At 48.0% G+C, this 24,124-nt stretch overlaps 2 protein-coding genes and 1 pseudogene across 2 annotated transcripts; 1 reads left to right on the top strand and 2 right to left on the bottom strand.

The window, feature by feature from the left end:
• Positions 1–7,248: 7,248 nt before the first annotated feature.
• Positions 7,249–13,229, bottom strand: LOC34621154. The gene is made up of 10 exons (XM_026338747.1): positions 13,122–13,229; positions 12,063–12,320; positions 11,214–11,478; positions 10,510–10,578; positions 9,948–10,081; positions 9,339–9,485; positions 8,926–9,011; positions 8,242–8,549; positions 7,817–8,028; positions 7,249–7,545 (listed from the first exon to the last, which is right to left on the bottom strand). Exons 1-10 carry the CDS (start codon positions 13,227–13,229, stop codon positions 7,249–7,251), a joined length of 1,884 nt encoding a protein of 627 aa, XP_026194532.1.
• Positions 13,230–14,290: 1,061 nt separating this feature from the next.
• LOC34621153 (39S ribosomal protein L24, mitochondrial) lies at positions 14,291–17,280 on the bottom strand. Its single transcript, XM_026338746.1, has 8 exons — positions 17,152–17,280; positions 16,937–16,999; positions 16,510–16,599; positions 16,063–16,163; positions 15,379–15,446; positions 15,025–15,119; positions 14,728–14,778; positions 14,291–14,536 (listed from the first exon to the last, which is right to left on the bottom strand). Exons 1-8 carry the CDS (start codon positions 17,278–17,280, stop codon positions 14,291–14,293), a joined length of 843 nt encoding a protein of 280 aa, XP_026194531.1.
• Positions 17,281–18,764: 1,484 nt separating this feature from the next.
• LOC113147622 lies at positions 18,765–19,701 on the top strand (annotated as a pseudogene).
• The last annotated feature ends 4,423 nt before the right edge of the window (positions 19,702–24,124 follow it).

Genomic DNA, 24,124 nt, shown 5'->3' with positions numbered 1-24,124 from the left:
CCGTGGGAAAGAGGCTTTAAAGGCAGGGAACAATCAGGATCCTGAAGTAGAATACGGGTTTTAATTCAAGCTGCAGCAAATGAGCGCGCCTACCAAAGTAGAGTATCTACTTTTTGCATGCATGGATATAGATGACATGCACGGAATGTTATTCGCAAGACGTCTGCTGTTTATTCTCGATGCAGTGCTACATCTCGGCGGAGGAATGGGAGCGAGCTAGTGCAGTGGCGAGCTCTCTTGGAGTCGATGCAGAGGCAGAATTGGCACGATGCCGGAGTATGCAGCTGAAGACACGGGGGGACATAGACGGCCTGCTGAAGTCAGGCGACACAGAGAGTGCTCTGATGTTGCTGGCTGAAGCTAATGAGTGGGCCAGGTGTTTGGACATAGCCAGCGAACAGCAACACCCCCTACTCAGCCAGCTGCTTAAAACCCGTGTACAAGTGCGTGAGATATATAAGCAAGTACAGAGGTATTGGAACGCAGTCTAAAATGTCCCTCAGCTTCGCCTCCCTGTCTTTTGCCTAGTACCAGATATTTCATGGCTACCAGGCAGCCTCTATCCGAAAAAGAAACTAAGCTAGTTGCGGCGCTCAATTATTTGTGCGTTCTTAGACTCTGATGGAATTGGGGTCTGCCGTGGAGGCAGCTGAAACACTGGGGAAATTCGGAGGATTGGTTGTAGAGCATGTTTGGCCTCTTTGCGAGCGTGTCACGTCAACTCTTGAGGTCTGCCACCTAAAACAGCAACTGGAAAGGCATAGTTTTAGTAAAAGTACACATCAGGAAGAAGGACAAATGGACGATGCCTCTGAAGGCACCACAGCAGCAAGCAATCCTTTTGCTGTCATCAAACAGATGTACTCCAAGTAAGAGCTGTCTTTCAGTTTACTATCAGCTAATAATACTGTCATCGAAAGTCTAGAGAGCTTCATTCTTCGACAGAAAACTAATCAGCCGTTCAGCTGTTGGTGAGGAAACTAACATGCTCAGGTTGCTAGGGAAAGGTGAAACGGCTACAAATAAAGGCACATTTCCTCGTCCTTGTTCAGTACATGGTGAAGAAAGGCACAAGGCTACCCGGAAGCTACTCCGTGCTCATTTTGAATGCCTTATCAGTGATTGCGAAGGACAGCCAGAACTAAAGGAGTTGGCAGCAAAAGCCGCTATATCGGTCTTGCGGTTAGTTTTTTGCTGGTATATGTAGAACAGCTGAAAGGCGCTCCCGCTAGTGCACTTCAACGTAACACATCAGCTCGTTGACTGCCTGAGTTCTTTTGGAAAACCCACATAAAGGGTTGGGGCATTCCCTGCTCTACTGGCATGACATGTACTATCATACAGGTTTTCTGAGGGCGACCCATGCTTAGATTGGCTTTATTACCGTGCTGGCGTCAAGTCTAATCAGGCTGGCTGGGGGTCTGCTGCGTTTTGGCTGCTTAACAGGTGCAGTACTTATTGTTGGCCCTTAGAGTATACACTGCATTCCTCCACTTTCCCGTTTTTGTTTTCCTTGGGTTTCGTGTCTGCTATCTTCGATTATTTCTACTTTTGGTTTTGAGAAGCTACTTGGGCTTTAGTTGTCTCCATTAGGATTGTGCTTCATTGCAGATATCTGGATTTGGCTGACTTTATCGATGAGAGAGAACTGGCAAGTTTCGACGGTCGGCCCTTTAGAGAAATGGGATTGCCAATACCCAAAACCGACACTCTTCCAAAGGACCATTCCGTGTACGTCTTCCTTACGCAATCGATCTGTGGGTTCTGGCTCCTGATCTAGAAAAAGTGTTTCACTGATGATGCCTCATCGAATTCCGGTGTGCAAACAAATTAGGTGAAACAATCCCTATCTCCCAGCATCATTTCGAAACAACCTTTTTTGGCTCGGCGACATTCATGCATGCTTTAAAATATGGCAAATTAGATATACTCCTCAGGCCAAGCGTCCAGCAGGAACAAGCAAGAGACCTCGTGCTGGGATGGAGTGTTAACCCTGCAGTTAAACCAGAAATACCAACTAGGTGCGTACTGTAGCGGACGCCGCAGGCAGCAGCCCTATTTCCTTTTATTTAAAAAACCCACTTTGTTTTTTTAAAAATGATACCAGCTGTAGCCTGCGACAATCATTTTGGTCCATTTGGCTATTCTTTTGTTGTCAGTGAAGGGTTCAAAGTGTTTTTCGTGCTGCTACTGCAGTATTTGCGATGGATGCGGTGCCTCGGTTTGTAGCTGGGCTGTCACCTGCGTGGCATGTAGCAAGGAACACGAGCCTTGCATCGTCACTGGCTTTCCGATTCCCAAAGGCCACAGGAGCTTCTGTAATGAGTGCGACAGTCCCGCAGCTTCGTCTGATCTAGCGCTCTACACTCGGCACTTCAGCAGGTGCCCGTGGTGTTTATCTGCAATGAATGAGCATAATGTGTAGATATGCAGACGCCTTCGCCCTTCTTCTGAGTGCTTGCTGGAATTGCGAAAATCAGAAGTGGACATGCGTGAAGCCTTGCTGAGTATTGGCTTTGAGGCTTTAAGGCGAGCTAGCTTCCCAGTGTTTATTTGCCAGACGTAACCACGAGTATGTCTGCTACACCACGTGGTGTGTCTAATGTGACTTTTGCGCGATCACGCTATAAAAAAATCAAATCGCGATGCCTTTCGGTCTTACGCGAGAGCGATCGTTGGCGTCTAAAAAAACCTGGGAGTCCCGTCAGTAACGGTTTCATCCTGGGGTGTTTGACCTCAGTCGAAGCAGTTTTTGTTGGCCTTCGGCCTTATGCATATCTCCTAGATGACCAGGAGTGCGTTCAGTAATGAAACGTATGGCAAAATAGGTCCCGATTGCTAAACAAAGCAGCAGCAGAGCTGCGGCACATATAATGAAGCCCAGTTCCAGCCTAGTGAGACTGCAGGAGACCGAAAACTCTCCCATAAGAGCGCACTCTTTTTTGCGCATATAGTAGTTCGGGTTGTAGTCCGAAGGAAGCATGATGGGGGTTCCATGTGTGGGCTGCAGGAGCAGGTTACCCGTGAGGGACTCTGATGATGTAAGCCCACCACCGGAGCTGTGTGTGCCTACCTGTGTCACCCCAAGCTCCATATTGGAGAATTCTACTGCTGTATCAGACAGTGGCAACATGGCGCTGCGTCCATTCTCAAGATTACCATCGACATCATTATGAGAGAACTCGCTGTTGTCAACATGTGACCGCAGTCTCCGCTCCTTACTTTCAAGGGCGCTATTCTGCTGGATCACGTTTGTGGCCCTTTCCGTAGCAGTAGACCCAAGTAGTAAAAGTTGTCCGAGGGAAAGCGAAGGCAACGGCCCGGCTTGTCTGGGACTCGGTGAAGGCCACAATGCAAAAGAGGGTCTGAGCTGCAGCACCGACCCGATCAGGAAAAAAAACGGATGAAAACTTATTGAAAACGCCATTTGTTCTAGCCACTGTGCATAGTTTCAGCCTGGGGCCTCAGTGAAGCCAGTCCCCGATGCCCCATCTGGGGCAGGTCCAGAGTCGAATCTGGAGTCGCTCTAGCGTGCCACTCAGTTGAATGCCTGTTGAGCGTCTTCTTGTTTCTCCTGTTTTTGCTACGACCTTTCCTGAGCTGGCGTGCATAAAGTCTGGATATTTGGTGGGACCGACTGATAGCCAACGTGTATGTTGCGGTGGTAATGAGGGTTTTTGCTATGCATGGGATATTAGCTGATATTGGAGAAGATATTTTTAGCTTGCAGCTCTCTGCGGACAATGCTCGGCATGCATCCCCCAGATCCTTTGTGCTGCAGGGGTATTTCCCAAGCTGACCGGTGAGTCCAGTGCCGCTGACAACTTTCCGTGAGCAGCGGCTCCCGAGTGCTTGTCTGTGAAAACATATAACCAAAAGATTGAAATAATTCAGACATGCTGGCTGCTTTAATCTCTCATAATCACTTCTATTCCTGCGTGCTTCATACGAGGCTTGGTATTCGTTTTAGTTCAGGGGAGCAATGAAGCCACGCTGGTTCCACCGCATGCCTCATAGGACAGAGTCCTAGAATGCCATATTTAGCTGAAATTCTTGATATTATCTAACAATTTGTAGACACAGTGCCAAAAATGATACCATGTGCGCCCATAAGGTCGGTTTCCAGTAAGCAAGCGCCCAGTGCTCACGTAGAACGAGAAGGGAAAGGACTATTAACAGTTTAGACTTTCCAGAGGTACACGAGCTATCCAGACAACTTAACGCTCAAACAAGCTCTAAAATTTACTCTTGCAGACGATAAGATGCTCAAGTGTGGCTTCTGCTCCTGGAAATACGGCGACAGGAAATTACAAAATCGGAGTTGGCGAGAATTTAACACAAAGACGTGGATGATGACGCCAAGCAACAATAGAGCAGTGGACTTGACAAGTTCAGCATTTAACCTATGGCATTGCACCTGGTTATGTGAAGGACGCCACTCACTGTGTACTGAATGACCTCCCTCGTGACTTTCGTATTACCAATACCAGGCTGCTCTATTATTGCTGCACAGGCGAAAAGTGTACAAATGCAGCACTCGCCAAATATCATGTTTATGGAATACTAGAGGTAACTATGCCTTTCGGGTTGAACGGGTACAAATTTACACGATTCGGCTTCGAATCACTCGAAGCATGCCCAAGTGCGGTACGTATGGAGAAAAGACGAGAACAGCTACACGGATATCCGATACCACATTATCTTCCTTGCTGTGAATCCTGCCATATCTTGCATTGAATAGAGACAGTCCTGATTGCGGCCTTGCGCTAGTCACCGGAAAATCGATTAGTTTTTTCTGGGGACTGCAAGTAGTACTTTTGTACCGTCATTGGAATGCGTATGCACAACCTAGCGCTAAATGAGAATCTGGATAGATATGACGCAGACATCGGCAAGAGTTTCAGAGGTCTCCCAATCTCGCAGAAGGGTCCTGCAGGCGCCCGAAACAACGTTCCTGTGGGAGGCTCTCAGAGCGCAATAGTGCGTCTACGGTTGCGTGTAGCTGGCGTGCCGCCAAAGTCATCACAATTGCCTTCAAATCCAGTGTTCTGATTATCTTCTACCCCGGAAATTTGCTGCTTTTGCTGTTCTGGCACGTTCTCTACCATCTGTAGTGCGTGGAACCACCTCGCTCCAAACACACTGAACGGCAAGTTCTTGTTTTAAAGACCACATTCAATAAGGCCTGTGTAATCTGCTTATAGTACCTGGCGTGAGTTCACAAGAGGAACAACGCATCAATAGTGCCACACACATTTCTCGTCTTAAGATACACTCTTTCACGACTGACAGTGGCTTGGGCTGAAGCTCATATATGTCTATTGCGCCCTTGCAAACGATAGCATGCACGACCACACCAAAATTACGGGTATCCACAGTACATAAAAACCTTACATGTGGCAATGAATAATCATATAAAGTCAAAGTGTGCAGACTCATCCAAATTCCAGTAATACTTGGGTCGAGAACTGCAAGAAAACAAACTCCGAAGCTGTATACCAAAAAACAAGACTGAATGAATTGTTCCATTCAGCAATAGTTTAGCGTAAGGACACAAAAGTATTTTTCCGCGCATCTTATATTCTCCTTCACTTTTCTTCCTCCTCTCCTCCATGAGCCAATCTGTCTGCAGCTTCAGCTTTTGGGGAGCAACGCACCGCAGAGCACGTGCAAGTAGAGGGCGGCAAAGGGCTTATTGGACAAAACGATGAAAAGTTCTAACCGGAAGATCTAGCAAGTTGCCATCAGCAGAAGATCTACATTTACAGAACACCTCCAGGCCAGCTAGGCAGAAATACCTAGACCCCTTGGAGACAAGCCGTGGGGGGCTAGGCTACATCTTGGTACTTTTTAGTGCACCAGTTACATATGATAAAGTAAAAGTGAAAGTATTGGCTCTTGGTTTGGCTATGGGTACACGCTATTTACTGCAGAGTAGCATTAGCAAAATATGATGTAAATAAAATTTGTATGCCTGTGCGGTAGGTGCACTGTGCAGCTTGCTGTGAATGCTTGCGCAGCAACGCTCTCCCCAGCCGTGGCTGTCACGTCGTGCCGAAATACTAAGGGGTGAGGGCAAGGATGGGAAAAATAGCTTGTCCAACAATATCCAGAAGCTTTTAACAAAATTTTCTTGGGCTGAAGACCAGGTGTCTTCTTATGCACGGCCTGCGTGGAGCGTTACACTAGTAGTGAAACCAATGAAGTTCTGCACTGTAGCAGTTACTCGTAGTTTTAGTTTTGCACTAGAGCCAACGCCTTATTATACAATTTTGAGGAAGGGCCATGCTGTGAAGTTACTTGGACAAAATGCGTCAGCTTGGTTAGGGAAGATATTATTCAAAATCACTATTCTACATGGCAGCCGCCCCAATACGGTGGCGAACGCCCGCGCCAAAGAATTAGAACAGATACTGATAGGCGTGGCGCTACATCTAGGGTATGCGTAGTGTACAATAATCGCGATTGGTGCTAGCAACAAGGCCACTAAGATAATCAAGATGAATTGTTGAAAGTGGTGGTTTTGTTGAAGAAAGCTACGAATCATCTCACGGGTTGCCTCTTACCTATATCTGGTAGCCGCGCTTTGTATTCTGGTAATGAGAAGCAAAGAAACAACCATGATGGTTCTGCTTCAGTGTGAGCGTGAGAGAATCGCTGTGCTGCCTGGGAAGCTAGTAGCTGTGGCATTGTCTGGGCGTACTTACCAGGTGATTCACACGGATTCGAATGAAGCATCTGAGGGCCTAGGGCGGCAGTTTGTGAGTGCCGGTGAGATGAACATGTTTCTTGCGTACTTGTTGATGGGGCTGACTGAATACGATGTAATCGGTCCATCACGCCTCAAGTTATTGAGATTAGTCTGCATCGTTCTGCTTGCGTCCTTATTTTCTGAAATTCTCACTGGGTTAGCCATTGGTGTATTAAAATGCCACTGCTATGGTATGGGTGTGGGAGCGCAGGTTCGTAATGTAAAATCCAGAAGTAGGCATGGCTGTGCTCACTGCGCATCAGCAAGGCAGAAAAGCGGAAAGGGCGCTGTTAGTAGAGCACCTGTGACCTGCAGCTTGCACCTTGAACACGCCAATGCATAGAAAAGAAACATATAAGCAAGTCTTGCAAGGGAGGCAGCAAGCAATCCGAAACCTAGCTCTCTGGTAGATAATTAGTGTAACGGTGAGTCCTTTCCTACCCTACTGCAAAGCGAGCACAATCTTAAAGAAACATCAATAGGGCTCCTGTTCATTATTAAAAGCAATTCAAGAATTCTACATTTGTGAGTAAAATGGCACTGTTTTGATGGAAGTAGGTGATAGAGTTATAAAAATATTGCTCTTTCATTTGACGTAGTGATGTGTTCCTCTGGGCTTTAATGCTCTCAAATCTACAGTTTTGTATTATAAAAGCGCTACATACATTTCTGCTATTTAAAACAACTGAAAGTGGACACATAGCATTTCCTGCGTGAAATCGACCACAACATTGTGGTAGGCGTGGTCTTGATTGAACTTCGTATTTTTTGCAGGCATTACGAGGCTCATTTACCTAGCACTGGGCATGGCAAGCCTCACATTTCACCTATTTATCTTTCCCCTCCATCGTCCACAAGAATTAGTCTACTGTGACTCGCAATCCCCCTAAACGTCACCAAGAAATCGTGCCTGGCAGACCGAAATGGTGCCCTCTCAGGCAGAGGCTGCGGCTCTCACTATCAACAAGCGATTATTTAAAGCCGAGAATAAATTGATTGTTGCGAATAAAGGACGGTTTGAAATGGGCATTTCTTCTTTTATGTAGAGCGCTTGGGCGAAGGCACCACTCCAGCTGTTATGAAAGCCTTAGTGGCACTGATAATTCCACCACATTTAGCTATTCTATCCAGTTGAGTGTTCGGTACTCTATAACAGGAGCGGATAAGAACCTCCTTGACATCCTCTGCGGTCAAATCAGGAAGTTCGAAGCGAAGCAAAGCCGCAAGGGCTGACACTATTGGTGTTGCAAATGAGGTTCCACTCGCTTTCAAGTAACCTAAACAATCCAGAAGTTTGCACAAGCAAAGCAGCTCGCCCAACCTCCCGAGTAGTTACAGCAGCATGCAATGCATTCCCAATAGCGGTCTTGCCTTCGATGGGATGCAATCAAGACAGCATTTATGGTTTGCAGCAGCTGCAGTCATGTGAATTCGATCTCTTGTTGCGAAAACGGAACGCGCCTGTATGTGTATTAGCCCAGTTAACTTGCCTTTAGGATCCAAGTCGCTGCATGTGGTGATGGCTTGTCCTGGTGCTAGGACGTGTATTTTGGATTTTTTGGACGAATCGAAGTTGCTAAATTTCGATGGCTTCCCGTCGGCTGAGACAGCTGCCACTGCTACCATGTTGGGCAGCAGATCTCCATATGCAGCGGGATAACCCTTGACAAATCCTTTCTGGGAAAAGCAGCCCTTGGAACTAACAGTGGACAGGTCGCACCCGTGGTTACCCGCGGCGACAATCAAACTTATGTCGCGCAAAGCAGCCATCTCCAAGGCCATGCGAAGGGCTGAAGAGCTTAAACAAAACGCCAGGCAACAAAGCGGGGAGCTGAAAATGCTTTATGGTGTCGATTAAGTATAAGCGTATGTGACAGGGAGCTTCAAGAATCAAAATGTGTGGTTGTACTTCATTTGGGGCTTGTGGTACTCTTGTCAAGAATTAAAGGAGTGACAGGGAGCTTCAAGAAGCACTATATGTGGTTGTACTTCATTTGGGGCTTGTGGTGCCCTTGTCAAGAATTAAAGGAGTATAACGACAGAACCATCTATATCGACTGCACTGACGGTAGAAAACACGTTTGTTAAAGTAAATCTGAATAACAAAAATGCTTCTCAAGTGGTCAACTAAAAGTTACACCAGCAGTCAGGGCAGCTATTTGCCATCTACTTACGGAGGGCCTCCAAAACTCATATTAACCACCTGCACCATTTTGTCTGCTGCGTAATTGAGCGCTTCGGCAATTTGCGAATAGGAGCCCTAACAAAGCCGATACAAACATGCACGCGAAAAGTTAGGTATTTGTGGCACAGTATGCGATTCCGTCATTTGGTATGGGCTTGCTTTCGAAGAAAATCGGGAATCTTCTAGAAAGCCTACGAACGAGAGGCAGAGTATTGACACTTCTTACTTCCCACAGCAGGACTGGTTACTGTGCGAGATGCCGACGCAGAGGGATAAATAATCTAGCAACCCTTGCCAGGTTGGTTGCTCTGGCTACGCTGTGAATTAGATAGCACCAAATCTAGTCACTTAGAGTGAAATACGATTTTTAGACTCTATAATGCTGAGGGAGACCCGCCTTACGTCTACTTTCAGTGCCATGGGTCTCAGGTTCCACCCCAGAGAAGCAATGCCCTGTCCGTTGTTAGTGGTGGCGCAGCAAATACTGGCCACTGCTGTTCCATGAACTCCTTGGAAAGAGGCCATATCCGCGCTTCGGTCGGCAAAGCTCTAAATCCACTCACAAGGACATGTACCAGAAATATACTTAGGAAGAACTCGACTAATGACATTTAGGCTATCCAGTCAAAATTTAAAACTGCTAGCTTCAGGCTCATGCACATGGGACGTGAAGCTGCTCAAACCAGGCACTTTCATCAGTCCCTGGCTCATGTTCTGGACTGGAGGTGCAGGGACTTTTATGTAGATACTGGCTCAGACGTCGATCGCTACCGGTAGTGTTCATACTGTCGTGACTGCCTCGAACAGCATCTCGTGGCGCACATAGGTCTCAAAATTAGCAGCGTTTTGAAATGAGGGTTGTTATAGCACAGCGATACAAAGGATGTTTAGCTATTCGTTGATTACCACGAGCATGTGAGTAAGTATGTACTGATAAATAAAAGCTGTAGCTGAGGTCTAACTTTTTCCACACGCACATAGTCTAAGCATATCTCTCTGCTTATGGCTTACGTAGCCCATACAGTCATCCACATAGCCGTTGCCATCATTGTCGATTCCGTCGGAGCAGTTGTCAGGCCATTCTGATAACTCCGGTGTCTCCAAAACAGCATTTCGCCACCAGCTGTCAAGCATGTCTTCGTGTGCTGTACAGACATCCCCAAATCACATCACTTGGATCCAGCAAGTGCTATGCAATAGCTATCCTTACTGCTTCACTCAAACCTATTCCCGAGGTGACAAAACATTATTTGGTGTGATCCTTGATGAACGGGCCGCATCATTAAAATTTGTGGAGCAGTTGACGTATTACATGTGGCCCTACAGGCCAACTAACGCGCCGTCGTCTAGTTTGATGTGGACTCATCTATTATGCGTTCTTTGCTGTGCTTTAGCAGCGTTCGGTATTTGTCCTACAGAACCCGGGTGGCTATTCTCGAGCACTGTAAGAATAACGGTTCTATTGACGCATTGTTCTCTGCCATAAGCCATATACCGTTTTTTGATTGCAGTTATACGCTGATCTTCAATTGACGTTTTTGGACCAAAGTGCCTCTGTTGTGCAAAAGCATACCCATATTGAAGCCGAAGTCAATTATGGCCACGGTATTCAGTGGCTGTTCCGCCACGGTGCCCCCACCCCCTACAACGCAGCCGAACACACACGAGAACTACTAATAAACGAGAGAAAAGCAACCATTGTGCGCTTGACTGTTACCAACATACAAACAAAGGAGGTTTCACGTAAAAATCTGCGCAATGATTATCAGTGACAGATATAGGTATTTGCACCTACATGTGCACATGCATACCATAGGTATTTGAATTTGCCTAGAAGCACGCACATACGTGTACCCATGCACATGATTGTGCACATGATAAGTCTCTTGAATATAAAAAGGAGGCTAAGTAGATCATGAACAAGCATTCAAAATGCAGAAAAGTGCTCAACAGTATTACAGAACAAATACCTAAGCATCATCCGCAAATGTGCAATATGCAAGAGGGCTAGAGTGTACGGTCCAGCATACAATGGAACGTCGACAGTTCAGGTCGTGGAACTCAAGAGCAGCAGGCTGCTAACGAGTACGCACTAAGCTACCGTGCGTGGTAGCTGACCAAGACATTATGATACATGCATTCGCTGAACTAAGACTATGAAGTGAAGAGATATGATTCGTACTGCGCTTTCTACTAGCGCAGCGAATCGTATACGAAGACGACAAAAATTATTTTACACCGGTTTGCTTTCAAAACGGTATTTGGTCCTCTACTTACCTCTGGATGTCTTCCATGCTGCTTTTGCCTGCACCCCGGCTTCGTCCAGGAGTTCCCACTGCGCGCCAAACCGAAGGTAAGGGTCGTTGGGCCACTCTGTCAATGTTTTCTCAGGAACGGTGTAATCGTGTTCTTCCTTTGTTCGAGGCATCCGGCGATTGGCGAAAGTTCTAGCGAACTCGTACGGCTCGGTCAGCTCTTCGATCGGCCGGGCTTTGTAGTCGAAGTCAACAATACCCAGGCATTCATTTCGCGAAGCAACATCCTGAATAGATAGGGAGAAAGCGACGCGGATAAGGGAGACACTTGCGAGCAATATGACTGGCAGCTGATGAAAAATATATGCCTTCAAAGGCAAATATGAGGCAGCCCCATGTTGTGCAATGATGCAAATATACGCACCGACAACCTTAAGCCAAAAGTAGTCCCATGCATGTAGCGCAGTAAAAAATCTACACTTGGTTTGACCCCGTAGACAATAAGGTGATCGGATCAAGCATCCACCATATATATCTAGTTGCGAGGCAGTGTTTGACGCACTAGATGATTGAAACAATTTAATAATTACCTTATTGACACAAGCTCAAGAAAATCTCCGAGAAGCCATTCCTCAGCTGGCTTTTGTCTACAGTCACCCTATGATTATCTATTAAGAGGGAATTGCCTCAGCATAATATGCCCTAAAATGCCTTTTTTCTGAGCGGATATCTTCTTCTCCATCTAGAGTTCCCTATTGTCCCAGTTGTTTCTCGAGATGCTCTTGGGTCTGCGTATACATTTCTGTGTGTCTCTCCCTGTAACTCTCTCTGTCTCTCATTGTCTGCGTTCACGTGGTTACATTAAAGTTACCTTAAAGATTTCGGGGTCAATAAACGATGCGCAGCTCTTGAGGAAGATCATTTTGCAGTTCAAATGGTGCAAAACAACTCCGTCAAGTTCGCAAAGTGGTGGAGAGGATTCCTCGCGGAATGTGGATACCGTTCTATGCCTGAGCTTGTAAACTTTATGGGAGCGCGCTGTGCCGGTTGTTGCCGATTCGGGAGGTCCGGCAGACACATTCAGCTGTACGGACTCCTCAAACCGCTGCTGCACCTCTCCACCTTCGCCCTGCCTCCTTTTGCGCGCTTCGGTCAAAATCGCGGCCTGTGCTATCACTGACTCAACCACTGAGGTCAGCTTCCTGAGCCGGTTGTATAGCAGAACAAACCGAACCTAAAGCTGTACATGATGGACTCGTTTGCATAAAAACAAATGTGTTTTAACAGCCAGAACATTAGAACGTAGGAACAAGAGTAGTCTGAGCTTTCTGAGTAAAAGCATTTCCGATAAGGGGCGCATTATGCTCAAGTGCAAGGCAAGAACATGATTTTGGCCAGTGCCAACCCCACAGCCAGCTGTAGATGCTGTCATGTTCGCTTTCCTGCCCTCGTGAAGCATGACGCATGTGAAAGAAATGTCTTTTTCACGAATTTAGTGGTGGCATGATGATATAATCGGATAGTTACTCTTTGCATTCGGGTATTCCAAAGAGGAACAGTATCTCTTTGTTCGGCAGGTATGCTTCGTGATCCTCAACATGGCTTTCCGGTGCAAGAGGAGTTCCGAGGGTTCCCCCAGCACAACTCACTGCAACAGACAGAGGCAGATTCACGTTTCATTGAATAAAGAATTGCCGTACGCGTAGGCATTAAAAAGCCTTTGATGCAACACTGCAGGAAGGACAATAGAGGTAAAACGTTCTAGATTCTATATCCGAAGGCAGGTTGGTGTACAGAGACGCTTCAACCCGTGTAAACATCAATGAGCTGGCTAATCTATGTACTATGGCATCATTTTCTTAGTGTGCGGCTTACTTAGAATGCAGAAGAAGAAGAGCCACTCGTGGAGATAGGCATGGCGATGCCTCGCTGCTGCCCTGGCAGGACCGACCAGCGTTCCTGCTGCAGTTTTGCATGGCAAAGCAGTAGGCCCAGCAGCAGCATATTCACCTGCTGCTGCCGTAGGCTCTTCTCCCATTTCAGGGCAAGAGGATCTGGCGGCGGAAACCGGAAAAAGACAACAGAGCTGTGGTACTTGTTGGCGCTGAGATTCACGGGTTCTCCAACTGGAGGAGAACCAATCAGGACGATCTGACTAAGTTCTACTTTGTTGTTTCCACGTATTAAATTCTTTTTGCCGTCAGACGTAAGGAATGTAGATGAGTTCCTGTTTCGAGGGCGTATCGATATTATGCTGAAACAGAGGACGGGCCCTCTCTTTGTCTCATTCAGCTTGCTCATTCAAGTCCGTTTCTCAACAACTTTGTGTAAAGAATCTAAATATTGAGAAGCAGCAAAAAAGAAAGAGTCCGAGGGACACAGGTAGCAGAACAGCAGAACCAGAGAGTCAGGGCGACGAGGGTCACTCCATGTCTCCACTCCTTTGGAAGAGGGACAACACAGCTTTTCAAATGATACTCCTCGAAATGGTACGGTAAAGTTTAATAAACATCCGTTTCGAAGATCCTTAAGGGCAAGGAGACAACGCAACGCAGTGTACTCCACCCACCCACTCACTACAGCAGGGCAGTTCAAGAGGCTGACGGTCAACTCTATCGCTTAGATCTTACACACCGCTGGAGGGAATGGGGCTGAAGGTAAGGAAGAAAAAGGCCGAGTTGCATTTCTTTTCAAGCTAAAGATCCTGTGTCTCCAACGCCCCCCGCGCGCCCCTCTCAATATGATTTCACTTCGACAAGCAAGCGGGCATGCACCACAAACAGACGCCTTTATCCATTAAATCGCATATCGTCAAAAACTCGGGCTTCCTGCACAGTTGCTAACATATTACGATTCAAAATGCATTAGCACTAGGGAAATTAGGGAGTTTTCCTGCACCTAATGTTCTAACATTTAAGGTATCCTCTCAAAATCATTTCATGTGACCCGGAAAGACGCATTTTGTCTCCGATCCGCGTCATCCACTCACCCACAGAATTGACTATCCTCCCTATTCGGCTGGGCAGAAAGATGCCGACGACAAGCGGCAGGTGAGTCGTACTTGACTCACCTAGAATGCCGTGAAAACTGACACCAGCCCTAAGGTTTACGAGATATACGATGAAAATGCAGAATCACAACAAATCCTCTGTGGGGACGTTCTGCATTTTCAGTGAAAGCATCCTGTAACAGGTATTCCTCTGTATTCGCAAGAGGAAAAGATCTATTTGCCTCCACAGCGAGCAGGTCAACTGTCTTGCCAATACTTACAGCTGCATACGACGCCCAAGTGTTAGGGGACAATGGATGCATACGCAGAGAGTCAGAAACGCAACCATCTCTGCCCTATGGGCGAGGCGAAAAACCTGTACCATTGAGATTCTTTGTTCAAAGAACAGATTTCTTGCCGTTCTGTTTTGGTGCGGATACACTGCGTCTGCGATTAGCAGCGCTGGTGAGCTCTGTGGCTATGTCTCTCGCGGCCGCTGCACAGCTGCATTGGAACTGGAGCCCCGGCTGCTAAGAAAAGAAAATGCTAGTTGAGTTAGCATTTGCAAATGCAACGGATCCGGGTTAGCATACTTCTCCTACAACAAAGCGCACCACCCAATGCCCTTAACCAATCGGCCGAGTCAGTACCCAATCGGCGTTCTCGCCAGAAAGCGAATAATTGCTGTTTCTGTTGTCTAGGTCGGAAAACGAGCCAAGCGCCACTTTGGAGTTCTAATATAAGCCGCAATAAACATCCGAAACATTATATACTAAGCTGCAGTGTCGCTCTCTCGTGGGTGCTGTGGGTGCGTGCTGGGAACACCAGGAAATAAAGGAGGTACCTTTATGGGGGGCCCCTTAGCCTTCTCAGCAAGGAACTCCTGGTATGCATTTGGGGGGCGAGGGATAGGAGACAACGGTTCTGGCATGGCGCAGCCTGTTTAAAAAAAAGAGTCCGCAAAGGGAGGGCACCCAGTCGGAGATGGAAGACACAGGAGGCACAGATGACGACAACACACATTCTAGATTTAGCCCGCAGCATACGATGGCAAAGCACACTGCAGATAGCACTTGTCCGCACGCACGTATATATAAATATAAATATATATATATATATATATATATATATATATATAGAGCCAGCATGAGAGGAAAGGGAGAAACACGGGGCCCTGCGGCTACAGAAGAGGACCGACCGGAAATCTTCGAGATACGAACACACTCCCCCTGCATCGTGTATCGCCGCTTAACTCGCGTCGGGCGCCTGAGGCGAGCCGCAGGAAATTCAGGCGCAACAAATAACGGGACAAACATACTGTGTAAAGCGTATGCGTCTCAAACTTTCATAACCAGGTCCCCCTATTCTTTATTGAGAATACATCGAGAATTACTTTCATGGGCACATGAGCACGTAAAGCCATGCTTCAGTAAAAATGCAAAGTGCAGATACAAATATATCTGCACACATTAGCCCATGGAAACTTCGCTCTACATGCATACAGACTCTACATACATACAGACATCGGGAGAAGAGACCCACGATCGATACAAAAACAGAAAACGCGTTAAGTCCATCTAAGCCACATTGGACAGAAGTGATGGGTAGACGAAAGGCATTTGCCCAATTGACAGTGTGTGTAGCGCTGAGAAGAGACTGAAAGTGTTCAAGTTAACTGATCTATCTCCGTTTTCTGTACCATTAAGCTTAGCCGCGCCAGCAGCAGCGGCAGTCGCTGTGGCTTTTCGAAGGTGCTCACAAACGGGGCCTCTGCGTGAGGGTCTAAGAGAGGTACACCCATGTGGAGAAAAATGAGGATCCTGCATTCATGATGCAAATGTAGTGCTGCGAGTACAAAGAGTGCGGATAAGGGGCAGCATACTTTGTGATAGGGTCAAGAAGGGAGACATTGGTGATGTGAATCGGCATCTCTTCCGTGAGGATAGACGGGCCAGCTGACCGAGGGCTCCAAAAACTTCTCTTCTGTATGGACACACCAAGCCACACCATAAGGCCGTAGCGTCAAACCATCAGGCAAAAACCATGAGCCAAGGGCAGAGGAGGTCACCGGACTGCTGCTGCGATGAGTACAGCGGCATGCTAGCAACGGCTTCTGCAAGCAGCATGCCGTAGACAGACACAAACCACGGCACATAGATACATATATATACATATATATATAGATATATGCGTCAGCCGGAAGTCGACCCCGGGTTGACTTGAAAAAGGGGCAAATACGGGGGAGACTTGGAGCCACGCATAGGAGGCAAGTAAACGTTGGCAACAACAACGGCAGTAACAGGCTGAGAACAAGAGGGGACAGTCACACCAGATTGCATCCCTCGACGATGACTGTGTTTTTCCTGGAGTCAATCTTGAGAACGATGCCAGAGCGGTTCTGATCGCGGCCGTGCAGCACCTGTGGAAGCCAGGATCACCCGGAGGAAAATGTTCGAGGAAAAGGAGAAGCAACCCAAACACGCAGTGTATCTCGAGGCGCGTGGTTCACCGCGAAGGTAGTCAAACATACAGATAAGGGAGAGTGCATGATCAGGTTAAACGTTGCCATTTTGGTGCGCTGTATGCATTGTGACTTCCACAGGCAAGAAGACGCAAGAGACCCAGACGAAGGACTAGGAAAGTGCTCCTCACGAGTCGATCAACAGAAGAAAGAGGCGGGAAGAGCCCTAAGGGCACAGCGAACTAACAGCAGAGTGGCGAACAGGGAATGACGGATTGAGGCAGCAGGCACTCACCCGAACTAGATCGCCTTCCTTAATGTTCAGATGCTTGGCGAGGTCTACGCGTTGCGGTTGTTGCTGTATGTTCACAAAAAAAAACCTGTGAAACCTTAGAAGCGAACCCGTAATACACCCCCGCCTCCCAACCCCTCTAGCACGCCGCAGTCCAAGTCCATTTCAGGGCCCGATTCACTGGCCAGTTGGCAAACATCGCAGGGCTTAGATCTTACTCGCTCTCTCAGGGGGGGAGGGATGGAGGGTTCTTTGCTCAGCTCTAAGAACCGAGGAGTCCATGGCAATGGCGTTTGCCTCTGGTTGAGGCGCTTCGCCTTCAGATAGGCCTTGACAAAACGAGACATCCCAGCGAGGATAAGCTGGAGACCCTTAAAGGCCCTTTATGAGCGGATAGAGAAGGGCAGGCAGGCGCAAGGGTCCACGGGCAACAGAAAGCCCCATACAGATCGCGAGTCTCCTGCCTTCTTCTTCCCCCCGGAGTGCTCAGTGGAGCGTGTTCGGACACGGGGGAATTGCGAATCCACGCGAGAGAGGCCTTTTGTGCGTGTGGAGGCCTTTTGAATCGTCGAAAGCCTCTAGGGCATATACGGGGCCCCCTCCACCTGCTATGAAGGGTACTGAAGTGGGAGAAGCGAAATCGTGGAGGTCTCACGATATGAGAAAGCTGAAAGATACCCTCATGAGTAATCCATCCAATCTCAGGGCACACTCTAGAGAAGGTGATCGCGTCTTCCGAGCCGCTCTTACCAAGTTCTCTACAGGAGCGGAAGGTGAGAAAGAAGAACCAAAAGAGAAGCCGGCTTTTGTAACTCGATGTGCTAGTGGGAGAGCACACTGGAGAAATGCAAACTGGAATCGCAGGAATATACATTTATTAATTGACGAACAATTAGCATCTAGGATTTCACCACTGGCGTCCACAGGGCTCGTCCGTGGGTCCATTGGGTTCTCTGCGGCAATGCGAGGCCGTGCAACGAAAGCCTGTGGAAGACCAATTCCTATATTTTCCGCCTTCGGGAAACTGCAGGAAGTGCTGCTTCTTCATAGGTTTGGCTTTTCTAGATGACTTCGCTTGCTTTTAATCCATAATACCAAAATCCCTTTTTTACAGGGGAAGCTGCTGCGCACGCTTTCCGCAGTTGTTCGCATGGAACATGTGCGAAACCGAGACCCGTTGATCCGAGCCAGTAATTTTCGGTTAGGGCAACCAAAATCTGTCTGAGGTGGATTCCGCGCGTTTTATCGCTTCGTCGGCTTCCTTGGGATTTTCACCCCAATGGTCTGCTCCTCTTCCGTATCGCCTCTGCCGGAGCAGGGTCCAAGGGGACTTCCTTCTGTAGCGCAGGCACCACATTGCCATGTGCCTATGACCCCCTTAGAAATGTCGAACGGAGGGGCAGCCCCCCATTCTGAAGGTTGCCTCTCTGTCGACGCTCTCGCCACTGTGATGACGCCTGGAGTAAGCTGGTCGTGTGCGCTTGCAGAATGTACTGCTTTCTGTTGTCTCGGGCTACTCTTGCCCAGGTAGCGTTTCCAAGGATATTGGCCCTCATCTTATGTCTAAAAGTAGCGCAGCCTTTTGCAGTTCTGAGGCCTGCATATATGCGACCTTAGCGCAACTTCCCGAATTCACCCCTCTACACCACGGCTTGCACGATGCGATCTACGAGCGCGGAACGGATTTGTGGTGTGTCGCATGTGTGTTACGCAGAAGGGGGCATCTGCAGCATCTCCAAAGATCCCCTGCGGTGCTCCCCGAGGTCTGATTATTGTGGTGTATTCGGTGTACTCCCTACTCACAGGGGCTGCGTATTTTAATTGGACTCCCATGGCTGATATGTTGTACAAAGACGGGACGTATGAATGGAAGTGTACAGCAGAAGAATTGGAGCGATTCCAGGCATCTGGGGAGTCCTCAACAAGGCCTCGCTGTCTCGAGCAGGAACTGGCTTTAAGCCGGCTTTTTTCTGCAATGAGTACTAGCGAGTTCGCGTTCGCTGCATTTGCGGGGTTCCTGCTCGATAGTTTGGGGCCTAAGGTAACTGCTGTCGGCGGAACCTTGATGGCTCTATGTGGTTGGGTGTTGTTAGCCGTTGGCCATGAACGGCTAAACACCTTTATCGTTGCATCTCTGCTGCTCGGAGGCAGCTCTGAAATGTGCTTTTATCCTTTACTGCCTGCTGCAGATCTCTTTCCCGGGAGAGAGAGCACGATAATGGCAGTTTTCGGAACCTTCAGGAGTCTCTCCTTTTCGATTCCTCTTGTAATGCGAGCGGTGCACGTGCAAGCGGATGCTGCCACATTCAAGGAAGTGGTGATTGGCTTTGCATGCGTGTGTACTGCTGGCTGCTTTCTTGTGGCGCTGCTCTTAATTCCCACAAATGCTTGGCCGAGGCACACGGCAGTGCAAGAAACGGCCTCCGAAGACGGACCCAAGGCGGCTTCGCAAGAGAGACTGTGGGAACAGGAGACAGAGAATGCGGCCCATCCAGCAACAATCAGAGTGTATGCGCTCCATGACAAGACGGAGGGCAAAGACGACACTGCAGAGGCTCCTCACCAGCTTTCAAAAGGAGGTAGTGGGGTCATCAATGGGTCGGAGGGGATGGGGAGTCTCGCGCAAACAGGCGAGAAGGAGGGAAGCAGACATGGATCGAATTGTTGCGCCAATACACCAGCGAAAGGCTTCTATGCTGCTTTTTGCGCCTCATTCTTCGGAGAGGGTACATATCTGCGCGAAATGTGTAGCTGGACATTTAGCTTGATGGCTGCCGCGTACATTTGTGTCATCGTTGATCTCATGTTCTTTGTTCCTGCAACCCTCCACATCATCCCCGACGCTTATGCGGCGAATCAAATATTGCAAGTATTCTCATTTGTCCCTTGCCCCTTGCTGGGCTACATGGCAGACAAAGTGGGCATTCTCTGGGTGATGCAATTTATAAACTTTTGCGGTTTTCTCTCGTACTTCTTCGTTCTTGTTCCCCGTATCCCAACCTACGTCCCCATGCAATACCTTGCTGCAATCTGCTGCGCTCTACAGGTAGGTGTTTTCAATGTGCGGGCCATGCCGCTGTGCAATAGAGGCAAATGCAAGCCAAGCGGGAAGGGGCGGGGCCGCACATGAGGGTGTGTGTATATATGTGCAATCGTTAGGTGGGTAGATGGTGGGGGAGTCGAAGGGAACAGCGCGCATTGTAGTCATTCTTGCGGCTGGTACCTCCGCCACTAGGGGTTTTTTCCGGTTTCTCGCTCCTCGCATCTGCATGGATATCTGCCCGAGCTGTCGCTCATTTCGTTGGGATCTGTGTGTTGGGGCCTGTCGGGTAGTGGGTTTATATCTGTATCTTTTCTCTCTGGTCGAAGCTTTGGGTTTATGTTGGTTCTTCTCTGCTTTCTGTGGTCTCAGGTCTCATTTATGAGTTCGCAGTTGTATTGTTATGGTAGCCGCTACTGGTCGCAGCGGAATATGGGAAAGTTGATGGGCACTGCCTTCTGCCTCGCTGGATTTATCTCGCTCTCGGCAAATTCTATGAGGAACCACGCGCTTAAAAACGGCTTTACCGCAATGTGTGCAACAGCCGTGGGCCTGTCCATTTTGGCGGGTTGCTTCCTGACGGTCCTACAGTGCATGGACAGGAGGCAGATGCTTGCAGCTCCCAGGAATAGCAAAGCTCAGCGGAACCAGCAAAGTCGGAACATGAAGCGACCGTCAAAGTGTGGGCGCCACAAAACAGCAGCTGAAGAGGCCTAGAGGCAACGCCTGTATAGTCGCCGAAACTAGACGAGACACAAGTTGAACTATCCAGAGGCAACATGACGCAGGGGCCCTGTGTTGCCTTACTGGCTAGAATAATACATGGAACATGGCAAAGGAACTCCACCGCGCTTCGGAAGGAGATTCTTCAAAGGGAACATGTGGGCTTTCATCAGCGTAGAGGACCCCAGTATCTTGTGCGCTTGCTGTTGCATTTCCTCATGATTATCTTATGTGGGCTTGAAATCAGGCGCATCTGTTCCTCTGCAGAACATGCGCCTCTGGAAATTAGGGATTGATATTGGCCTACGTGCGCTCATGGATGGCTGTTTATGAAGTACAGAACAGTGTGTTGATATGGGGAAGAATTTATATGTTTGCATATGCGCATACCTGTACACTATTTACATGTTTTGTTGGGACCAAACACGTGTGACTCCGTATATACGCGCATGAGTATGGGTACAGACGCTTATGTTTATGTTCCACAAGGAAACAGCCGTGGCGCTTGTGCACTTGTCGACTCATGGCTCGAGTCCTGTATTTGGCTGGGTTAGTTACCCTATTTCGAAGTGTACAGACAGGTAGTTATATTTTAAAGGCAAATACTAGGATGTTCATGTCTGACCGCGGGTATGCGGTCTGGCTGTGGGGGGCCTCTCTGAGATGTTTTTGATGTAGAAAGTGTGGACCAAGTGTGCTTTGTGTAGGCATGTACATTACATGTGAGTACATGACAACTGGGTGTTATGTTAGATACATGTATATGCCCCTGCGTTGATGCATTCGCACAGTACATTCATGCTAAACAGGGATGCGACCACCGGATCGCATCTGCCCTAGTGTCCTCCTAGGTAGGTTGACCGAAATATCATCGCAAGGACGCCGTGCCTATCTTTCAGCTATTACGGATGTGGAAGACATGAACTGTAGAGGCTCTGTGTAAAACGTATTTGAACGTCTAAATGCATGCATGAGGTGTACATATCTATATGGAACGGGCACATATCCACAAGCATTGCCATCTAGGAATAATTGCACCCCTACACGTGTCACATGCACCTACCTACATGCGTATGCAACACAGATTGAAGGAACTCTGGGGGCCCTCGAGGACCTCGGGACTGGATGGCTATGCACTGGGGAACGGGTAGCGGCCAACCTGGGCTTTGGCTTTCTCCGAGTGCAAGAAAACACATAAATTGTCAAAATTTGCCACATATGCATTACACAGATCAACCTAGGTTTGAAAAGCATTTAGTTTCTAAAAATGTTTTAATCAAAAAGGGGACTCTGTGTCCGCAGAGAGAGACTAGACGACTACGTTCTTCACTCCTCCCCTTCGTCCGTAACTCGAGCACAGAACGTCTATGCATATTGCAACATACACGCTGTGTGTTAGGGCAAGTTTCGTTGTAATTATAATATATAGGGGAACAGACAAGCAAAAGTTACAGCAGTATACAAGCATGCATGCACAAAAATTGTGTCTGCACAAATGGTTCACGAGTATGTAAACACCGAAGGTGTATGAATATGCATTAATGCATGTGCATGTACATACAGATGTATTCTTCTGCTGTATGTGAGCTCATTTTTTGTTGATGCGGGGTATATGTGAATTGGCAGCCGCCCGCATATGCCTATATAGACTGCATGCAGTGGGGGGCAACCACAGATTCGTCTGTACCATGTACCTAGGTAGGTTTAAGTGTATGTGCACTTTTAGGTACATATGCACAGGCAAGCGTGCACCTATACACGCATGCGGCTAGACATGTGCCACACCAAGCCACTGCGCGTTTTTCATCACACACAAGCCTACGTCTGTTTTCCAAGGAAAAAACTAAGTATTTGATAATTTGTAGGGGAGAAGCAATCCAGCTACACCAGGACATCGCAGCAACCCTGGGACGGGCTTTGCACACTGGAGCCCTGAACCAGCCAATTTCATGTTTAGGGCCGAGGCTATGCGAGGAATTTGTCCATGACTGCGCACACACGAACGTCACAGCTGTTGCAAATTAAAGCTTCTTCCATTCATGCACACGAGCACATATTTCCTGTAACTACATGTATGCATACGTGTTTCTGTATATGCACAGGAAGAAACGCAACTGAGTGTATATCCGCCCGGGTGGCTCAGTGCACAGCCACGCATGCATGTATGCACACTGTTATGGGCAAAAGGTAGAGATAGATTTTAGATGGAACAAAGGGTGATCGACGCATTCCCAGGTCTACACGTCCTCTGGGATTCAGGTGTATGCACGCATGGTGTCTATCTCACTGGCGGCAGCCTTAGCAAGCAGCTCAGTCGCCTGCAGGGATTTGGGGTGGATCAAAACGGCACCGAATGTGGCGGGAATCTCCGCCAGAGGGACTAGCAGCAGAGGCACTACTTCATTTATCTGCAAGCAGCAGAAAAGAAGCAACAGAGCGCCTAGGCTTCATGTCGTATGAATGGGTGGACACTTGTTACACGGTCTGTATGATTACATGAGTGCATGCATGTGTGTTCATTTCGTTAGTGTGCGCATCTCGATGTACACAGTTTGGTGCTTCTATGCTCAGGTAAACATGTCTACGCGCAAATATGCACAAACAGCCATGTGATATGAAACTGAGTACACCTGTCCGCCCCTTTGAACTCGTAGCATTGTATAAACTCACATATGCACACAAAAAACAGTCCCGCCCCCCAAATCCTGCAACGAAACCAAATCTGTGAGCGTTATGCATATGTGCATACACCACAAACTGTTGCACGAGTCTCACCACAACGGTCTGGGTAATTTCTGGGCAATCCGGCTGAGGTGGCCATACAAAGGTGGCCTGAAAGGCAGCATTTCGAGGCAGTGCAAGCACGACCATGGGAAAAAGGATTTTTTCTTCTATTGGAAGTGTCTAAACACGTGCGCTGAAAAGAGGCATACATGCTAGAGCATACGCAAAATGCTCTATACACCTTGTGACTTGTTATGATGGAGAGAGAAAAAATGCACCAAAGTATGCATTTGGTCTGTAACCGTGTCTTCTATACCTAATAACCCAAGACGTAGGGCATATCAGGGATACACATGTGCTTTCGCGTCAGGAAACCTGCTAAAGGCTGCTAAATGGGTCTGCATTCAGGACAGACCCCTCTTAACACATGTTCATTGATTTTACCTCTAAATCACTATTCTGCATCCCTTGCGGCTGGAGAAGTTCTCGCTGCAATAGACAATGAATGGAAAGCAGGCGGAACCGTGTTACACCCAATGTGCCGTAGGCATGTGGAGATAGAATGTGGCATGCATAGAAAGGAATAGGCAGCGCATTTGTACAAGGAGATGTATTCCACAGTACGCATGCATTTTTCCATGTACAAACCGCAAGGGCTCTACAAAATGCGTTGATCCGCTCCTAAGCAGACCTCAACATGATCT

Source organism: Cyclospora cayetanensis, unplaced genomic scaffold (genome assembly GCF_002999335.1).
Source record: "Cyclospora cayetanensis isolate NF1_C8 unplaced genomic scaffold, CcayRef3 CcayRef3_contig_3, whole genome shotgun sequence".
Taxonomy (NCBI): domain Eukaryota; phylum Apicomplexa; class Conoidasida; order Eucoccidiorida; family Eimeriidae; genus Cyclospora; species Cyclospora cayetanensis.
Note: the sequence above shows the minus strand (reverse complement) of the source record. Positions and strands in the feature narration are given on the sequence as shown.

Excerpts from the sequence above, each read along its gene's own strand:
- LOC34621154 (XM_026338747.1), bottom strand. The coding sequence starts at position 13,229 with ATGGGAGAAGAGCCTACGGCAGCAGCAGGTGAATATGCTGCTGCTGGG. Across the intron at positions 10,082-10,509 it reads TGACTTCGGCTTCAATATGG|CACACGAAGACATGCTTGAC; the intron begins GTATGCTTTTGC and ends ATGTCTGTACAG. Across the intron at positions 8,550-8,925 it reads ATGAGTTTTGGAGGCCCTCC|CTCTTCAGCCCTTCGCATGG; the intron begins GTAAGTAGATGG and ends GTTTTGTTTAAG.
- LOC34621153 (XM_026338746.1), bottom strand. The coding sequence starts at position 17,280 with ATGTCTCGTTTTGTCAAGGCCTATCTGAAGGCGAAGCGCCTCAACCAG. Across the intron at positions 15,447-16,062 it reads CTTCTTGACCCTATCACAAA|GCGCCCGACGCGAGTTAAGC; the intron begins GTATGCTGCCCC and ends GGCTCGCCTCAG. Across the intron at positions 14,537-14,727 it reads TGCAAATGCTAACTCAACTA|GGCAGAGATGGTTGCGTTTC; the intron begins GCATTTTCTTTT and ends CCTCGCCCATAG.